The 20958-nt window shown below is 33.6% G+C and overlaps 1 protein-coding gene across 1 annotated transcript in view; it reads right to left on the reverse strand.

Moving 5' to 3' along the window:
• Nucleotides 1–20958, reverse strand: part of LOC113503350 (hemicentin-2-like) — a 45871-nt gene that overhangs the window by 13019 nt on the left and 11894 nt on the right. The window contains exons 2-3 of the mRNA XM_026885239.1: nucleotides 13115–13311; nucleotides 5489–5625 (exon numbers count right to left, since the gene is read on the reverse strand). Coding sequence (XP_026741040.1) covers nucleotides 5489–5625; nucleotides 13115–13154 — 177 coding nt within the window. The 5' untranslated portion in view covers nucleotides 13155–13311. The remainder of the gene's footprint in view (nucleotides 1–5488; nucleotides 5626–13114; nucleotides 13312–20958) is intronic.

Genomic DNA, 20958 nt, shown 5'->3' on the forward strand with positions numbered 1-20958 from the left:
CTCGTACGTGTTTTAGTTGGGGAGCGTTTGAAGACGAGTTGAGCTCAGAAACCTTTACAGTGACTGCTTGATAGCGGGAAATTAGACTACATATTTAAAAAAAACTATTTACAGGTCTAAAAGAATTAAGGTACGACTTTGACCAGCAGTTCGATCTAAAAAATAACTTTAACCACTCGGTAAAAATAATACTTTTCAGTTATCACAGCCTTTTTTTCTCATAACCTTAACCTATACTCGTCGAAAAGCCACAGAATATTGTAGCAGAGCTCTAGATTTTATAAAAGTGGCAGCGTAACAATGGCGTGGCACAGAATGTGAATTTCTATAAGGGGACCTATTCACAGCTTGAAATAAGCACAAAAGCTTGCGGTATCACTCTCGAACAGTTCTCGAACTCGGTATTAATAATACTGATATATAGAGGTCAGTAGGTCCAGCATTCGTGAATGGGTTAGTTGCAGTTTGGCTTGTTATCAACAACCATTTCGTCTTGATCCGAGATTGAGATTTTAAGTTATAATAAAACAACGAACAAGCTTTTACTGTAATAATAACATTCGTCAGGCAGATTCATAATATAATGTTTATTTAGGCCCGACTACTTTTTGGAGTTATTCATAATTAGCAGACCCCGCCGCGTCAGCTCATGATGAAGAAGTCAATACGAAACTATATTTAAAGTCTTTGTGTTTCGTCTACTCTGCGTTATACACGAAAAATTGCTGTGTGTTTTAGTACTGAAAGTGTGAGCTAATTTTTGCTTTTATAAAATTAACATGTATTTCAATGATATTTATGTTTGCAGTGCGACGAGGTGACAGAATAAAAAGTATTTAATACCATTATAACACGGTTACATGATTGAAGTGTTACGTGGAAAAAAGATTTAGTTAGGTTTTCATTCATATTTACTTTATTATAAGTAAAATACATTGACGTCAACAAAAAGCCTTTTTGTGAAAAAGTACGAACAGAATATAATATTTTTGTGAGCCACATATTGGATAAACTTTTCCATTAAATCTTTTCAATTCCGAGAAAACCTTAAAGTTCAAACATTGAATTATTATAACGAATCGCTTTTTTACGTATTTTGTAAATCTATGAAGGTATATAAAGTACTAACACAGGAGCTCATAATACAAAGTTTTATGAAAGACACATCTAAACCCTCACGCGTCGTAACATTAATTTAAGAGTAATTTTTTTTTGCCACGTAAAATCATTGGTTCTAATCCTTCGAATTATACAAAGTACTATTACAAAGTGACATATTACCTAAAAAGTACCACTTAACGGTGAAAGAAAAGATCGTGAGGAAGACCAGCACAACTGGGACTTTTCCGAGAGTGTCTTAAAACTACATCAAAGACCTACTGTCAAAAAACACATTAATAGAAGAATAAGAGGTAAGGTTATTTTAAAGTGTGCTTAGGTGGATTCATTAAATTTAATCATTCTGTCAAGACTAACAATGCCTTTATGAAACTAAAAAAACCTGTCTAGATCGAATCAAAATCCTGTCACTGAGGGTTTTGTACAAATAGGTTAAGAAAAAACAATTCGATTGGGTGGAAAATATTATACCCTCAAATTAATAACTCATCAACAACTTATAACCGTCTCAAGCGTTGTTTAACCTCGGCCTTTATATTTAACTAGCTGTTGCCCGCGACTTCGTCCCCGTGGGTAGAAGATATAAGTTGTGATTTAAACCTGCCTTGTTTTTTTTTTTACATTTTCCCTTGTATCTTCGCTTCTATAAGTCGTAGCGTCATGGTTTATAGCCTAAAGCCTTCCTCGATGAATGGTCTATTCAACACAAAAAGAATTTTTCAATTTGGACCAGTAGTTCCTGGGATTAGCGCCTTCAAACAAACAAACTCTTCAGATTTATATATTAGTATAGATTTTTATAGCTAACGGAAAGTTCCTATTATGCCGCTTTAGATACCTACGGATCAAAAACGGAACCAGGTATTACAATACTAAACATAATATTTACGAATGATTTATGTTCTCACTGCCATACACTTATATATTCGGATCATACACGATGCTTTCGAATATTTATTGGACTAAAGAGATAATATTTCAAAAGGTTGGTCGAGGACATATCATTTGTGTGTGATTGATTAATCCACAGGTACCTATACACATACGTACATATACACTTGATATACATTTGTCACAGTAATTGGGACTGTGAATGAACTACTTTGAACTACTTTTTGTAACGCGTATGTGATTTTGTTTCAAATTCTTGACAAATGGTCACAGTTCAAATGCTAGCTTTAGCTAGTAAAAAGTTAGTATTTTTTTTTGTTTTTTTTTTTTATTTCGTGCAATAATTATTGGATTTTCGAATATGCTGGTCTTATTAATGACAATATTTCAATGAATGTCTTAGCTACAAGTAAATGTGCTTAAAGGCATTACAAATTGAGTTTTAGGTAGTTACTTCTTCTTCACTTTAAAATAGTTTGACTATTATGATATTATATTATTTACATAAAGGCGAAAATTGGGTGTAATATTTTAATGAGCTATCTGAGGTTTAGCTGTGCTATTGGCATGAGGTAAAATTTTGATAAATCCAACAATGACCACAAACAGTTTAATGAAATGCTATCATAAATATTATAAAACAATTAGTATAATCACACGGATCGTTCTTTTGCACTTTGTGCATACATTAATTATGTGTCATGTATATGGCATGTAATTATTTAGAGATATAGTTAAATTATTTACTCCTTTGATGTTAATACGTACCATAATTAAAAGACAACCTTACAAAAGCTAAATTACATTAAAATACATAGTGAAATTATGTTTGGTGTATGACATTTCATACAAACCAAGCCCTGTGCCACGTCTTCAATTGTTTCTACTGGCCGCTGTGAAATTTTATACGCACTATATTTAAACGAAAAGATAGCGAGTTGCTAGAGAGTTTGTTGTGCCGTTTCTTCCCCTTCAGCAAAAGCACTTAGGGAGCGGTGAAGGATGGGCGAATCTAGGTACAGTTCAATGTAATTAAACCTTCAAAACTTGCCTAGCCTAAAATAAAGAAATGTTTGGTTTTTGAGCTTTTCTCGATAAAAACACTACTCGGCAAAAACTATAACAAGACATGATGTTAATATCATTATCACCTGATTAATTACCGTTATTAGGCCAATGACTGTTAAGTATGTCTTATTTATAAAGTGCTATCTTCACAAATAACCTTCTTCGAAACACAATGAAGGGTTAAATGAAGTTGTTCTGTGTTACCACTTAAGGGATAACTTGGAGTAATTTGTTGAGGGTAAAAAAGTTTTGCCCAACGCTACTGTCTTGATCAAAACTTTCTAACGATTTTGTATCTCTCGTTTCGTTAAAGGATTTGTATGGATGAGTGACCAATTCAATATTATAAGTATATATAGTTCATGAATGTATGTAAACGAACAATTTTTAGATACAAAATTCAGAACGAGGTTTACAAAGGTTCTGCTCATTCTCTAAGAAATCTCTAATAGCAGACCTGCGAAAGGAGAAATTAATATTTAGTCTTTAATAACTTAGTTACTTAATTTTATATTGAAAGCAGATATTAAGTACCTGCTTTCAGTATCACAAATAATGAGGATTATGTTGAGTTTTTAAATGTGATATTTTGATTTATGTTGCATTTTATCTAGCTTTAAAGTGTCAACAACACAGAACCCATGAAACATAAATGAGATGTTATTGTTTAAACGCAAATAACATTATATATTTAAAAAACTGGCCATATTCGTTTCCAAGTACCAACACAAAGGGTTCACAAAAGGGTTAAATTTAGGGCTTTACCAATGTTAGCTCAATCTTAAGGTTTATAGCATAACTATAACTAAAGTTTTGGCTGAAACCTCAATTTTATCTAGATCACTTTTTGTTACAACGACAACAGAAATACATCTTTAAAATGTCTAGCTATCCCCCTGCATTAAATGCAGCTTTTTGGCAGACGGACAGACAGCACAAACGTACATTGTACGTTAATATGATATTGATACAATCACACATTGCACACCATTATAAAATTAATTTCACTCATCTCTGGATCCAACTCCAATCCATTCATAGCACCTATCCCTGCATACATAAAATCAATGGAGCGAATGTGAATATCTAAATAAATGCATAGAGGAATATAGGAACGTCTCGTGAAGTAGGTAAAGCAAGATGGATACTATCTGTTTCATCTCCGGGGAGAACCGTTTGCGGTATCTACTGAAGATTTAAATCCTTTCCTCTCAGTTATAATGTCTATAGAGCTTTTTACTTTGAGTATACCTTTGTAAACTTAATTTAAAGATGTTTTTAGTTTTTACTTTGTATTTTATACTGTAATTTTATATTTAGCTTACGATTTAACATTGAGAATATTTTGACATGTAAAAGTGATAAAAAAATTACTATTTAATTTCTTTTCGTTTCTCTGATAGTAGTAATTTCCATGACAATGTTACCTTGATCTATTTCCATTTAAATAGTTTAATACCTCAACTCTAACTACACAATTTCAAATGATAATTAAAAGTAAAATTAACAAAGCAATCAAATTTAAAATACGATCATACACGACGTCTATTAATTGCCTATAATAAAAGTGTGACATTCAAAGCTTATCTGTTATATCAGTTCTTTCTCATGGATTTGTGTCAAAGCACTTCATTTAATGAAATCAAGCTAACGCAGTTACCGAAAGTCTATATACCTACCTACCTATCTACTCACCACAGAAAAAAAAATCTTATTCACTTTTGTACGTACGTATATAACACATACACAACCTTCCTGATAACTTTTTCAATCCGAATATCTTATATATTGTAGGTTTTTGTCCTTTAAGATAGGGAAGTTTCAACGACTTCTGAGCCAAGCTGTAACACAGAGGTGATTTCGTAAATGTTTCGTTTACTACGGTACAGTGCTAAGTGATTCTTTTGGTGTAACCTTTCTAGGTTATGTTGGCAAGTTTTTAGGTGACCCTAACCGTTCATAAGGTATCGATTCGTGTAGACATTGAATTTTGATAATGGATAATTGTAGTTCAAGCGAAACTGAATTCAGGAAAGTAGATTCAGTATTTTTACTTGAAAAGAAAATATTAATACAGTTAATTTTCAATCTATGAAACGACAGGATAGACTGTGCATATGTGATTTGCTGTTGAGAAACTAACCACGGGTTTTCTCTTTAGTGACTTACATTCCAAAATAAGTTTGTACCAATGGGTTATGTTAGCAACACATAGTTTGGAAGCACCATTGTTACTGATATTAATGAGCCCATGTAACATATAATTTTAATTAAATGTTTGTTAAATAAATATTCACAACGATTTCGCAGAGAGCAAAGCACATTTCTGCACCCACAGCCAAGTCACAGCAAACCGGGCCACCGACCTGTCACCTATAAATAATAAATAGTTGGTACAAGTTAATCTTACCGCTCTATCGGCCAAGTTTCGTACTCTGCAGTGGAGATAGGCGGGCTGGCCCACGGCGGCGGTGGCTTCGCGCTTCGTGCTGTTGTCGAAGTAGGGGGTCCCGAGAGGCTCCCAGCCGCCGCCGCCGGCTGTTACACCTGCAACGTGGACAACATATTCATAAAGCTGTTCTAACTTCACTGCAACTGGGAGATGCGATGAGAACCGCTTATGTTCAACGTGATACTTTTATGAAATTGAATTGTTTTAGTTTAGTCGTGGCTGAGATATATACCTACAAAAATTTAAAGGCTCACTTAAAAGAGGCGAGAATTATTGCGCGCGTGGCAATACATTGCGAAGCTGCACAGCTCCGGTATCGAAAGCGATATATCATCGCCGGCAATGTTTCGCAACTTGTTTAAACAAGCCTTTATTTTGCTCTAGCATGAATACAGTACAATAATTTCTAGCATAAATGGTATATAAGAACGCTACTGAAAAACTATTCGTTCAATAAATACTGTGGTTTGGAATGTACAATTTTGTTAAGAGCGTACGTATATCATTCTTTAATTCAAACTTTTTCGATGTTATGAGCGCTAAAAGGTTGAGGCAAAAATGGATCTATATTAATCAAACCTCACGCAACATCATATTATAAAGTTTCGTTAAAAAGGAGTTTACGCGATGAATATTCTCCAAAGGATTAATCAGAAAATTCCAAATCCTTTTGATACATGTTATGCATAAATAAACTGATCAAATGCGAGTCGGACTTGCGACTCAAAGGGATCCGAACGTACTAATGTCCAACAAAAATTAGACACCCATAAATATGACTTACTTTACTTACTTACTTACAAATAAATAACTTGTGAAAGTGGCAATTGACTAAAGATCACGGTGTATGAGACCGTACAATACGGTTCCGTACTTGCCTTTATTAAAGATGGCGAATGTTTCGATTACGAATTAGTCCTACACCGAGCTGTTTTTATGTACTTTTTGAGCTAAAAAGTACCTATTGCTTCGCCATTGTGTCCTTCCGAAATGTTTTCGTTCATATATTTATTCTGCGGCTGGATTTTCATGAGCTAAAGTGTATAACGGATTCAAATAGGATTCAACATAAAATTATGAATCGTTTTATAAATTCGGCTTGCTTAAATATGCATTTCCATCCAAATAAGCGGTAAAAATGGATATTATTATATGAAATAGCATTAAATAGCTCGCAAACAATGTTGAATTTTTAATTGAGTATTTAATAATGAAAGCCACTGGAGTTGGTAAGCTTTAAATTAGGACAGAAGGTCCTAAACATCTGATAAACTAACTCGAAGTTTGTCCCAAAGTTAGCCTACTCGGGTACATTCGACAGCAAAGTTCAATCCGCGTTCTACTTTTGGGTTCAGTTTAGTTTAAGGAGATTCAGAGTTTATAAAATTAATAGTTTTTCATTGGCAAGGGTTTGTATCTAATGAATTGATTTACAATATTTAATAGGATTCAGAAAATACGCGTAAGCAAAGCGTTATTATGAGTACATGAATAATAACGATAACAAGGCTATAGTTGATTGATAGATCTCTTTTTTGTATAGTTCTCTCTCTCTGAAGAAAACTATGAAGTTTTTACTCAATCAGTTTATAGAATCCTTTTTAAGTTTTTTCGTAATATTGCTCTTGAAGACTAAAACATTATCATTAGAATACAATTCTACATAACAATGTAGTCTGTAAAATTATACGACTTCTATAATCTCAAATTCATAATACCTGAGTGAATATTTTATTATTAATTAAACATATCAGATTACCCTTTCAGAAAGTAAAGTTAAGCAAACATAATACGCTTATTATATAAAATTAAATTAATTATATGAATAATTTGAACCACTTTACTCGAGAAATATAGAACTTAATTTGTATTGAATTCTCAAGAATGTTCGAAGGTACGCGTAGGTATGTATGACGTCACGTAACACTAATGACTATATTTTAGTAAAATATATTATTTTGAAACCACAGTTATGTTTTATACACGTCAGTATAGATATTTTAGGGACTTACGTATTATATTTGTATTTAATAGCAGTGTTGCCCGCGGAACACTGCTACATGCCAAATCTGGTTAAATCTATCCTATGTGTTAATCCTGGTTATAAACTACCTATGTACCAAGTTTCTTCAAGTTGAGTTCACTGTTCAGTGATGTTTGTGTGAAAGAGGAGCAAACATCCATACATTCGTACATACAAACTTTTATAATATTAGTATGATATAACTTTAAACTGAAAAGAACAAAGCTTGTTCATGACTAATTACTCTTGGTCTGAGTCTTACCATAATATATTATTTCGTAATTCTTGTTACACGTAAGTAAACATTTACTTCGCTATTGAATTCCAACATCTTAAACCAAACAAGCCAAGGCTAGTTTCAGCAAAATCTTTTTGCTTTTCAACGACTACAAGGAGTAAATAAAGTATTGTGTACCTATAAAACTCCAAGACGGGTTTTCGAAAAATCTCAAAAGAAATTTCAGGGAGGTTCTTATATCGCGTCTGTGTATTTTGTTAAAAATGTTCAGCACAGTATGCTGTTTGGTAGCAGTATGGAACATGCTGAACAAAATGAGTTATTTTCCTTCTTTATCATCTGTATCCACTACTTCTTAGTCGATATTGTAATACATAACTAAAGTGGTAAAATTAACCATTTTTTTTTCATGAAACTTCTTCCTAGAAAAGAATTCAATCGCGGGAACTTTTAAAAAATAAATATCTCATGCACAAGAAACCACAGACTCAAAATAAGCATTTGAGGATCACACAAATGCTTGACCTACGTGTGGATCGAAACCGCGCTCAGTAATTACTATGCCATTGGGCTATCCTTGCACGCAGTACGTTGTGTACTGCTATCGGATAATAATTATTAGTAATTATAATCCGAATATTTACATTACTTGCTAATGTCGTAAACGTTAGCTGAACACACACTAATTAACATATTATACCTGTCAGACTAATTATATCCTAATGTGTTTAGGTTAAATGCAGGCAAAATCGACGCAGTCCGATCAGTCATAATATTTGAGATCATTACCGAAATGCAATCGCACATTGCGTGCTAAAAGGTGTTTTGTTATTTTCACGCAAAACTATTTTTGTTATAAGTTTTACGTAGTTGTCTGTCTGTGGTATCATAGTTTCCGAAAGGATTGAGCGATTAAGTCGGTCAACTCTGCTTTTTTATAATAAAGGTTAATTATGTACGAGTGCTTTTAGACATGAATGATAAAAATCTGTCTAGCGATTTAAAAGTTTTGGGTGGTGAAAGTTCCAAAATCGGGGTTTCGGTTTATTTAAATTTTATAATTCATCTTGTTAATGTAAAGTCAAAAGATGCCCCAATAAATTGCGTTTTACTTGGCATCATTTTGTTTCTTTTGGCATAATTTATTAAAATGCTTTTTTCTGCTCATTCGATGGACTCACTGATTACTCTTCTCTTTTAAATCAATCTTCCCACAAAACTTGTAAATATTGTTCTTATTTCATTGATTTCCATTAAACTCTTTAAAAATTCTGGTTATCGTATTTTAAGTAACAAAACATAAAGAAAATAATTGACTTGATATAAAAGTATATAAAAATTTAAAAACCGCGATATAAAGTAGGTTAACTGCTACATCGATCGACTTATATCTCACATCATATAATCCAAGGTTACATAACGTACAGTTGACTACATAACATTGGTAATCGTTATACAAATATCAACCTTATCCTTTTGATATAAAAGTAAAATTTTGTCTAGATGTGATAAACGTCTGGGTTGATGTACAAACGACTTAACGCCACTTGAACAGTGGAAGCAAGACGGTCTAATAAACGTAGAACGGCATCTCCCTTCCACACTGCAATTTTCTAACATTTATAGGTAATAGTAGACCTCCAGAGTATATTGGAGCTGGTCAATAAATTATGAGGCCACTTTTTCGTGGGTTATGTAAAGAATTAAATATTTAATAGGTTTGGAGAAGGGTTATTGCTTGTCACTGTCACTGTCCACTAAAAGTCACAGTTGTTTAGTTTGGGAATCCATTAACCTTGTGTTGTCTGTGCGTCAGTTTTTTTTTTAATAGAAGTAATCAATAAAATACTCTGTAGAGGTTTTATGAATATTTTTTTCTCTTAAATTGTGTTAATTATGGAATATGCCAAAAAGTATTTTATACAGATAGATGGAATGAAAAAAAAACTGAAGCGTTTATTTTTAAACAACGGAGTTTATTTGTTTAAAACTGTTGTAGGGCTAATGACTGCAATTATTTTAATAACATAATTACGTACTCGTTTTACTCATACGCTATAAAGGTTATTACATTTATGTAATACTAGACTTTCTTCATAATGTTGGTATAATTACCGTTTTATTTGAACTTTAGCATTTAAAAATATCTACAGTTTTACAAAACTGATGGAATTTGTTTGTTTGGTTGCTTAATCGTGCTAACCACAGAAACTACTTGTTCGATTTGGATTTTTTTTTGTTATACAACACAAAAAAAAATCCATTTATCAAAGATCGATAGGACCAGAAATAATGTAAGAAACTCCTCTGTTTCCGCGTAAAATTAACTTCACATGTCATACGCAGGTTAAATAGAAAAAAAGAATTAATAATGTAACATAAACTGTTCGTGACGGGTCATGGGTTCTATTCCCACGTAGGATAAGCATTAAAATTTGTGCGATCCACGAATGTGTGTCCTGCGTCGGGCTGTCTATGTGCACGAGATTTAAATTCCTTAAAGCCTAAGTCACGTCGGCATAAAAACAACTATATAAATGTGAATAAACGTCTTTTTTTAATTTTCTACTCAGGTGGTATACACGTACATAATATGTTTGTAGATTAACTTGGTGTAGTAGAGAACAAGTTTCTACTGAATAACATACTAAGTGTAACGTCGTGTGGTCAACCCACTGCATTCCCGCATTGACTTACTTATACATACACTAACCGCATTTTAAGTGGCTAGCCTTAGTTCCATGAAAACCTTATTTGAACTTCAATGTACGAATGTATTTTCGTAATGTTGGCTGTATGTAGGTGGCAAGCATATTGTTAAAACCTTTTTCTTAATTGTTGAGATTAGCCGGTAACAGTTATGTTCATCTAAATAGTTTTAACATCGATGCAATGCTTACTAGTTTTTAAAGTGATAACCGGTAAACCGCTTTGTGATGTATTGCGTTGCGGAGCCATTGTCTCTATTTTCCTTTTACTTTTTCTCATGAATTTAAGTTATAATTTTCGTTGAGTGTCAGACGTACGTTTTAATTTTAATCATGTAATACTATGACACATAATCGAGCTATTTGTATTCAAAGTATAAAAGGCCAGTTATATTCATATCGCGTTTTCCGAAAATATTACAATTCCATCCAAATCAGTTTGAGTCCAGCTTTCATTAATGCGATCCCTTTCAGGGATAAAAACGTGCTTTGTTTCCCGTCACGTCCCGTTATTTTTTATTTCTCCACGATTTGAACATTGACCGTAGTATTCCGCAAATATTTCATTATATAGTCAGCCTATTGAAAAAGAAAATTCTGTTGTTACTGAGATAAAAGGGTTTCATTTGTTTGAATTTGAAACCAAAGCGATTAGGTCATGGCGGTTCTCTTTATTGTTCATCTGGAGGCAAACAATGTGTTTTTATAACTGAGTTATATGCGGCCATTCTTGTATTAATGGTATTACTTACATTACATTCGCACCTGCAAAAATATTATATCAGCATTTCATTCTTATGTGTTGTGTGGAATGGTTTAACAGTCGCGCAGTTAGTAATATGGGTCTGCGGCTGAACCTACAAGGCCAGTCTAGTCCTTAATTTGAGGTAAAAATATTAGTTTTTAAGTTTGAATCAGTATGAACATTACTTTTTCTCTTTACCGTAATGTGGAACTTAGTCTTAAGTCTATTTTGCTGCCTAAAGTAAGCCAAAAGTGCCTAAGTATCAGGTTACAATTCTCTGGCAGTTTAAATACTATATTTTTTCTATAATAAATAAATAAATAAATTTGATTGTTTTATAAAACCATTTTTAGTGCATAAAATAGTAGAGAAAATAAGATTTCAACATCGATTATTATTTAATTTCACCTCAATCTTTCGGGATGTCGGAAAATAGGTTCAACAAATACAGCGTATTTCTTTTGTTAACTTGTCTCTCTGACATTTCGTTCGATAAAAACGATGGCCTCGATTCCACTGAAGTTTTGACAAAAACTCGGCGTGTGACTGATAACTAACGTTGTCTGGAATGTTGACACATTGTCTGTGCACACTCTACATTGCGCTTTTGAAATGGAGAGTACAGGCATGTGCAATTGTTTTTTACATATTTTCCTGGTTTAAAAGAGTTGCTATTACGTTTTGTTAATTTTGTATCCTGGCTAGATTTTGAGAAGCATTTTGAATACTCGATGATTTTATTCAACGAAGTTTATTGCCGGTTCTACTCCATAGGAATGATATTTTAGAATCGCTTACAAACAGTCATTAGATACGTAGGTAGCTAACGATTCTAAAGTACCATTTTCACTATAAGTTAGTTTACAATAACTCCAAAAACAACGACTTTTACCGCGATAACCATCACCAAGACTTTTATTAGCTAATTGCCGGCAAGCTTAGACATTACAACAGACCTTTAACACTATAAAACCGTTAGTCTTAGATAATATCCATAGTTCCAGTTTTATCGACAAGATTATCATGTAATTTTGCTAGTTTGCGCAAATTAGTTCAGTATAATGTCTTTACATGAGACGTGGCAATTTGTGCTAAGTAGAGTGTAAGTAGGAAGCCTCTTAGTGCGTCTATATTGGATACAGCCACGTCCGGCGCTGTGTAAGTGGGCTCCCGTGCTTACAGCCTTATTGACTTCCTATTGGCATACCACAGGGTTGAGTGTTTCGGTAAATTATAAATGAGTACATACAACATTTTTGTTTTTTTTTTTACTTTGTTTTCTTCTTAATCCATGTTTTGAGGAATACGTGATTGTGCACAGTCAGTGTACAATTTTGCTGAATCCGGTTAGGATGAAAGCTTATACTGTTAATTTATGCGTATTAACAATATCTAAATATTAACTTTATTATTATAATGTATTAATATACATTCTGTCTGTACAGTACCATGTGTGTACCGTAACAGCTTGCCTTTAGACATACTTCACGTAATTTCTGGTGGACTGATAGAGAATGAATCCGTAATTAAATCCGTCACTGACCATTTTTTTTTGTACAGAAATACAAATAAAAATAAATAAAGCCAATCCCAAAATCAATAAAAAAATATAGAGCAGGAGAAACACTTGAATTATATCTGGTTGTTCGTTTTTAACACGCAAACGCTTTTTTCCACAAATACTTGTTTTGAGTCTGCATGCTTGTGAATTGAGTGAGTTCCTTAGTGAGAGCGTCGTTACAAAAATATACATATATATGGACGAAAAGCAACAGAAAGCAAAATACATATCTTGGGGTGAGTTCGAGTACAGTAGCTTAGGGGTATATTCTTAGTGTTTGGGATGGTTCAACTTTACAAAGCAACTTACCGAACAATATGAAGATACAGCTGAGCCGGGCCGCCCACATTGTGACGTCTGTCTGTTCACATCATGTCCACCGATCACTATACACTAACACCGTCACTGCACTCAGTAGTACTTCACATTGCACATCTTAATTCCAGTCAAATAACTAACAAAAATGTCTCAACTTCATCCACTCTTCGAAGACAAGGCCACGGTACCTGCAAAAAGAACATTTTGAATTAGAGACAAAAGAAAAACATTTTTGGTATAAAAACTTATTTTAATATTTAAAAAATAATAATAACATAATTTATGAAAAATAACAAACATATGTGTTGGTCCTTAATATGCTCGTGACTCTACATACTTCAACTCAATTATACTTCATTTCTTTTTTGTTTTTATATTGCATGCATTTTAAATTACCGTAACTAAATTGTTTTACCTTGACTGACATTATGAAATAAGTAAAACCTCAAAGAAACCTTCATTTTATAATAGCATTTCTTTGTAGCGAGAGTCGGTGCGGGAAAAAATTTGCGGCATTGCGCTTTAAGGCGACGCAGAGCGTTAAAAGGTGTTTTTTTATATTAAAAATGATTGATTTCCCATCAATATTGTAGGAACACGTAAAGGATATTAAAAGGAAACAATGTGGGCTGTTGAACCTTTGACATACCAGGTGTTTATCAAGGAGTCATGTCGGGATAAAAACACCCCAAAAACGAAAAGTATGTGGGAAGAATGTGTGAACAATAAAAGAAGCGGTATGTCAAGACCGTAGGTAGAGGTAATCTGTGGTTTTTGCTTTACTTTTTACCTTTTTAGAGGTTTTTGTAAAAAATTAACTACTAAATACATGGATGCAAATTGAAACTTTTACACAAATCTTTATTGCCTTGAAATCAAAAGATTTTTATTTCGAGAATTTTTAAATACTTTTTAAACTCTAACCTTTAACCTATTAACGAGCTTTTCCCCTAGACTTTGTAAGTGTGTATCTGTTTTGTTGAGTTGTTAGAGATATATAGTTTGACTCGAATAGGTTCGTTTAGTATCGTTTACGCTTTGCTGTGATAGGTTTGCCCAATTCACGTGTTTAACGTATGGTGATATGGGGCGATATGGGGCGTACTGTGAAAAATCGATGTTGTCCGATTCTCAGACCTACTGAATATGTAAGCAGATTTTCTTAAGAATCAGTTGAGCCATTTCGGAGGAGTTCCATTTGGAACAAAGTGACACAAACATTTTATATATTAAATGTATAGATAATTAATGAACTGAAAACTGAAACTTAATTTGTATGTTTACGTATTAGACTGGACTATTTACGTGCCTCGTTAAAAATCTTGAAAGCAGCATTCGACCTACATTTCATGACTGATCAACTATTGATCTATTGATATATTTTTCTGTATGATTTTCCGATTCAAGGCTGTGCTCCACACTACGCATTCCGGTAGCGCAACAGTATTAATATGTAATGCTTGCTTTGATTCCAAGGAACGTGAGAAGCAATAAACAGACGGGTTTCTCCTAAAAATAGCTGAATTTCTACCTGAAATAGACTGACTATTGCTTAACCTAGATACCGGATGATTAGTTCTTTTATAAAGGTAACATTGAAATTGGTTTTATTTTTGAAAAATTACAATGGCAATTATCGTAACTTGTCTTGTTCTTAATTTCTTGAAAACGTTATTATGTTTTACTGGTGAACGTCTGAGATGGCAAAACCATAGCATGCCTTGCGTATCAAGAACCTACCGCTGTAGACGGTTCATAACATAACTTTCAACAGTAAAAATTTAAATTTAAGCCAGCTATTTTAGATAAGCACAAAATAAAAGCCACCTAAATAGTATGTGGGCCGACAAAATGCAAGGTTCCCCACAACTTAGAGATACGAGTCAGGATTGCGGTTTGCAGTTGGCTGTGGACGCCCTAAATGCATTCATTATCGCAGTCTGCGGAGAAGGCCGACATACAACAAAAGACATCTCCAGCCGTAATTATGATAGTCATGTCATTTGTCACCAGATGACGCTAATGAGCCTTTATAGAATAGAATATTCTCTATTAGAAATTTTAACGTTATCTAGATTACAGGTTTAAAATATTCTTTGTGTGATTCTAATTAAAGAGCGTGATATATTTAACTCATGAGTAGTTTTGTACAGATGGCGTAATAAACTGAAATTCTTAAGATTAATTTTTATGTTGTAATATTTGGATTTACACCAGAATGAAAAACTTTACTTTCGTGGAAATTATTTATTCTAAAAAGATTTCCTCATTTATCGGGATTGCAAGACTAGTTTCTTCTGTCGGGTCGCGAGACCAGGTCAAAGTTGAGCTTGTGGAAATAGCTCATGATAATGAACTCCGGTTGGGTCCGAAGTTAGATGTGGACCCCGATCAATACCAGTGAGTAAACCATTGCATTTTTTGCACTAAGATAATATTTGTTTTAAATCCTACAGCGGAATGAAGAGGGTTGTAAGCAATTCTATAGCTTCCAGACAAAGTTAAAAGAAATAGTAGGAAGCAAAATCATTGTGTGTATTCATTTGTTTATTCCATGTATTTAAAGCGAAATATTTATTCAACAACAATAACTAAAAGCTATTACGTTCACTTTACTCCAAAGAACCAATGAAATAAAACTAGCGTTGCAGATTATTGTGCTTTGATCTCCGGCGGTGACCGCGCCGTAAGCTTAACCTAACGTCATAAAATAAAAATTTAAACAATAAAAGAGAAATCATCCATAAACTTGGCTTTATATCTCCGTAGAGTATTTTATTGAGAGGAAAGAAAGCCTGGTATTTTCTATTTTATCCCCACTGTATATGGAATTTTGTTCGTTTTTTTTATACATGAATACATTTGACATTGTTAGCCTAAAGAAATTTTCAAAAATGTATGTAAAAGACAGTTTATTTCAACTAGTCAAGTGACTTTGATCCGTCACCTCCATATATTCTAGTTTTCAATTGACGTTACTGATTGTCGAGAAGTCACTTGACCTGGGAGCGGCAGTTTTTTTTTTCTTTATTTAAGAATGTTATGCAAAGAGATAATAGCTGATTTTAAATAAAATTATGCTTCTATCGTTCCTTTTTCTTATTTTGGAATTGTAATCATACATTTTAGGTCACTGATAAGACATAAATTAAATCTGCTTGTTGCCGAGAGCGTAACACATTGTGGGTTGTGGCTAGAAGTTGACGATGGATTAATACTAAGCCTATAGTCAGAGCTCTTAAGACAGAATCGCGTGCAACGGCGTTAGTTTCTATAGCTTTATAGTAAGCAGCCCTTGTAGCCAAGTGAAACTTCTATCTCAATAACGACAATCGAAATCTCTCAAATGTATGAACATGACATTTTGTTCCAGCAAGTCACGTGACTTTGAACAGTCATCTCCGTACATTTTCTATTCACGTTAACGATTGTATAAATAAATATGTAACTTGGCTAGAGGTGCAGTTCAATCACTCTAGTGCGTTTGGTTACTTGGGTTTCTTACTCAGTGAGTTTAGCCGTCTGTCCATCTTTTCACAAACCGTATCGTAAATGGCCGAATGTTACAGTCATGAGGGATGTTTTAGTTTTTTTTTAAAGTACCTACCCTGGAGGAGCTCGTGGCTAAGCTATAACCACAGAAGTGAAACGATCACAGGTTAAGCTATGCTTGACGCGGTTGGTCCATAGATGGGTGACCATTTTTGTTATAAGGAGTTCCTCCGTGTTTTGGAAGGCACGTTAAATTGTGGGTCCCGGCTGTTATTCTTACATCTTTGACAGTCGTTACAGGTAGTCAGAAGATTGAAAAGTCTGACAACCAGTCTAACCAAGGGGTACCGTGTCGCCCAGGTAACTGGGTTGAGGAGGTCTGATCGGCAGTCGCTCCTTGTAAAACACGGGTACTTAGCTGATACCGGTTAGACTGGTAGCCGACCCCAACATAGTTGGGAAAAGGCTAGGCTAAATGATGACCAATGATATTTATAAAATACACATATTTTTTCTTTGGCTGCAAATTTTCCTCGAAATAACCAGAATATTAACCAGATTACCTGTGGCTCTAAATTTAAATTCTACGAAAATAAAAATGTATTTTTATACAGCTAGTTTTGGTAGAATGTTAGGTCACAAAATCCAACGCATTGTAACCTAAATTCAGGTTTCCAGTATGCGTCTAAAAACAAAAAATATTTGACAGAAACTCAGTTTGAGACTAACCAACCCAATTTTGTGTTTGAAAAATCGTTGTTAATATACAATTAATAACTAGGTATAAATTAAGCCTACCAAAACCTAAAACACGTAAGCAGGTAAGGTCAAAGTTTACAATAATTGTAGATACATATATTTTTAATGAAATCCAAAAAAAAAATCCTTCACTTGTAAAACGTTGTATTTGAAAATAGAGTCACGATAATAAGATTCTAATGGTTTCATATCTAAATACTCTTTTTTTAAAGTGGACTAGCAGTTGTTAGTATATTTATAAAACCGTTGGTTGGTAAAAAACCTGCCCCATTAGCATTATCATTATCGCTACAAATGTGAGCGTTAATAGAAAACGCTCAAATGTATGGAAATTACATTTCGTTTCGACTAGTCAATTCCATACATCGACATTTGATATGTCACTTGGCTACAGAGACTTCTTTTAGGCAACAAGGGTTGTGGTAGCCAGATGATCAGTAGGCTTTCTTGTTATAGGTACACGGTATTCAGTACAATATAGGTAATGAAAGTGGTAGCCAACAAGGCTTTTTAAATGATTAGGCAAAAGACGAATAACATATTTTCTAAAAGAGTTTTTCGTACACGCTTTGGATTCATGAAAATATAATAGAGACTATTTTTATATATTACACATTACGGTATAAAAGATTTAGGTCAAAATGTTATTAAATATTTATGAGTGCGGCCATAGCGAGTCGGATGGGTAGCTAAGTTTCTCTTAGAATGGATGCAGCTACAGGGTGTACTCTTGTTTTAATAAGTTCACTTTTTATTAAATAGAGATAGTTGTTCTTTTGTAGTTCTCACGAACAAAGGAGGAAATTCCTTAATATGTTAATTAGAAATGTTACAATGTATTTTCCTTTGAATTCAAAACGTTTGATGTTGACGCTCATGAAGGGTATTTTATAAATGACTAAGTTCAGGGAAATTAAAAAAACAATTTAAAAAAAACGCTTTTACTTTTGAAAATACCATTCTGGCTTCAATTATATCCTTTAAGTACAAATATTCCATTTTTTCATTTAATTCCTGTAACAAATCGGTGCTTAATGTCATTGACAATAAAAAATCAGTAATACTCCGAAGATCATCTTTACAGATCTATCCCTATTTGAGTTGAAATCGTCGACAAGTCGGGGATCTTGAAGTTGACGCCTCTTGTGTAGATAATTAGCTATCTTACATAAGTTAGTTGGCTAAAGACCTGCACCCGACGTGGGTCACTAGTCAGTGGTACTCGGTGCTCGGTGGCTTTGCCAAGTCCCAGTTACGTGAACCTTCGGAATCCGCTTTACACATTAAACTTCTAACAAAATAATTGTGTACAAGCCACGTCTTAGAACTTTATTGAACTTGTTTGACTGTTTGTTGTTTAAACGGTTACGGAAAGTATTGTTTTATAGATGTGAATTATTTATGTGTGACGAGCATGACAATTTTCATTTGTCTTTTTTTTTTTGAGACAGTGGTTTATAAACGTGCATTATTCAAACGAGGACACGTGTTTAGTTGAGGCAAAAAATAATATGATAGTAGCTTAGGTTTTAGATTTAACTAGATTACTTCTTATACAAGTAAACGAGTGTGTTTTATTTTGAAACTTCATCTAGCTCCTATTGGCCTAGCGAAAGCCGGATTTAAATAAAATCTACTACACAGATAAAACCTTTCCTAGAATAAAACATTGGGCACTTTCTTTCGAGAATCTCGAGAACATCACATAAATAAGTAAAATAAAGTACAGTTTAAGTAGCGTTCACTATCTCCGCTCTACGCCTTATGTAGGAAAGTAGGCTTTATAGCCTGCAAATACACAACACAACTATAGTTATACCTGACATTGTACTCAAATTGGCCTCTATCATGTCTGCAGAGTTTATTCCATAAATAACATAGAGAAAAAGTTGGATATCTAACATTAATCTGTATTCAATACCGTTCGAACACGCGACTGTTTCCCATGTATCTAGTTATAAATCCATATGTACGGGGCAGGGAGATAGTACACTATTATCGGGCAAGCAACGGATATTCGTTGTGTATTTATTGTCGATTGACAAGTGTTTAACAAGCGTTTGCCGAAGTTTCTACCTGAGAACAATTTCAGATCTGTACGTTTCGAATTTCGCTTCAATAATTCCTTTGCTATAAATGTTCGTGTCGGTCTGTTAAGTCAATGCTTTAGACGAGTGTTTGTTTCGAGAACAGGAAAATTACAGTTCTCTGACTAGACTGGAGAGTAAAATAACGATGTAATTTTAATGTCAAAAACAATGAATCTAAAATTGAGTGTTGAGAAAAATTGACAAAAAAACTGATTGGTTGTTTTTTTAAACGTGATTGTCCTTCTTTGACAAATGAATTTTGATTTAGTAGCTTTAAGGTCAAGTAGCCAGAATGATAAATGGAGTTGACAAATAATTAGTTGATTAGCCTACCAGAAGGGTAGAGGTCTCTACATAATTTACTAGACTTTGTAATATCGCATGTCAAAGTCATATTAAATCACTGATGACATAACAATTCGTGTGGGTCACATTCACAGTCACATTGATACAGTCGTGGAATATTTTTATAGTAGAATTAATCCTTCATGGCTAGAAATTAAACACGTATGGAAGCACGATCGGTGTCGAAAGTCGATCAACGAAATTAGATTAATGAACTGTGTTATAAGTATTTAAAATATTGGTGCTTACCAAGTTTTAGTATTTTAGCTGCCTTATCTGCTAGTACTGATACCATAAATTCGGGTATTTGGAGTCATTTGCCAAGAAGTGGGTATCTTTAAAACAAAACCTTATTTTAAAAGGACCTTTTTGAAATTTGACAGTATGACAGTACAACGTTTTTCAGAATTTGAAATTTTTAGGTCACAATTCGGAATGAAATGCCAATCATTGAATACCCAGTGTCTCCAGCAATGTGAGACGTGATCGATCAATAAATACCAAACTTGGCTGGCATGTTGACAGACAATCGATATATCATTTTTAGGAACGAAAATAGGTTCCTAAATAATACTACCTCTGTTTACGAATTAATGAAAACTAGGAACAGGCGAAAGATTTTTTTTAACTATTTATATTAAAGTATTTATTATTGAAATGTTTACAAAAAAAATAGTTCACTAAATTACAAAAGACAACTACCGACCTAGTTCCTTACTTAATCAGTGTTGATAAGAGACATCCCTAAATAAATGTTTGTCTCTAACAGTGATTTAATCAAACACAGCCTAACATGGTCCACGGTTCGACATGACCGTCAACCGCCTTACCGCACCGTCTTTCAAACCAGAGTCAAGTAGATGTCAAAGCCACCAGAGCCAAATATTCTTTCTAAATATCACACCATTAATATACAACATCTTTCGGCCTAATTATAGGATGTTTAATATTTGGAATCTTGAAGTATTAATTTACAAAACGCCTCCGACTTTAAAAGAATCCTTGCAAAATGACATCAAATATCTTTGAAGAAACATCTATTTACCTGGCAACATTATATTCCGAAAATTAAAGGGATTTCAGGTGAAGAGGAATAAAAGTACCTTCGTTTTTGTTACGCCCGTCCCATTTTGTAACCACATGCTATAT

Source organism: Trichoplusia ni, chromosome 19 (genome assembly GCF_003590095.1).
Source record: "Trichoplusia ni isolate ovarian cell line Hi5 chromosome 19, tn1, whole genome shotgun sequence".
NCBI lineage: Eukaryota > Metazoa > Arthropoda > Insecta > Lepidoptera > Noctuidae > Trichoplusia > Trichoplusia ni.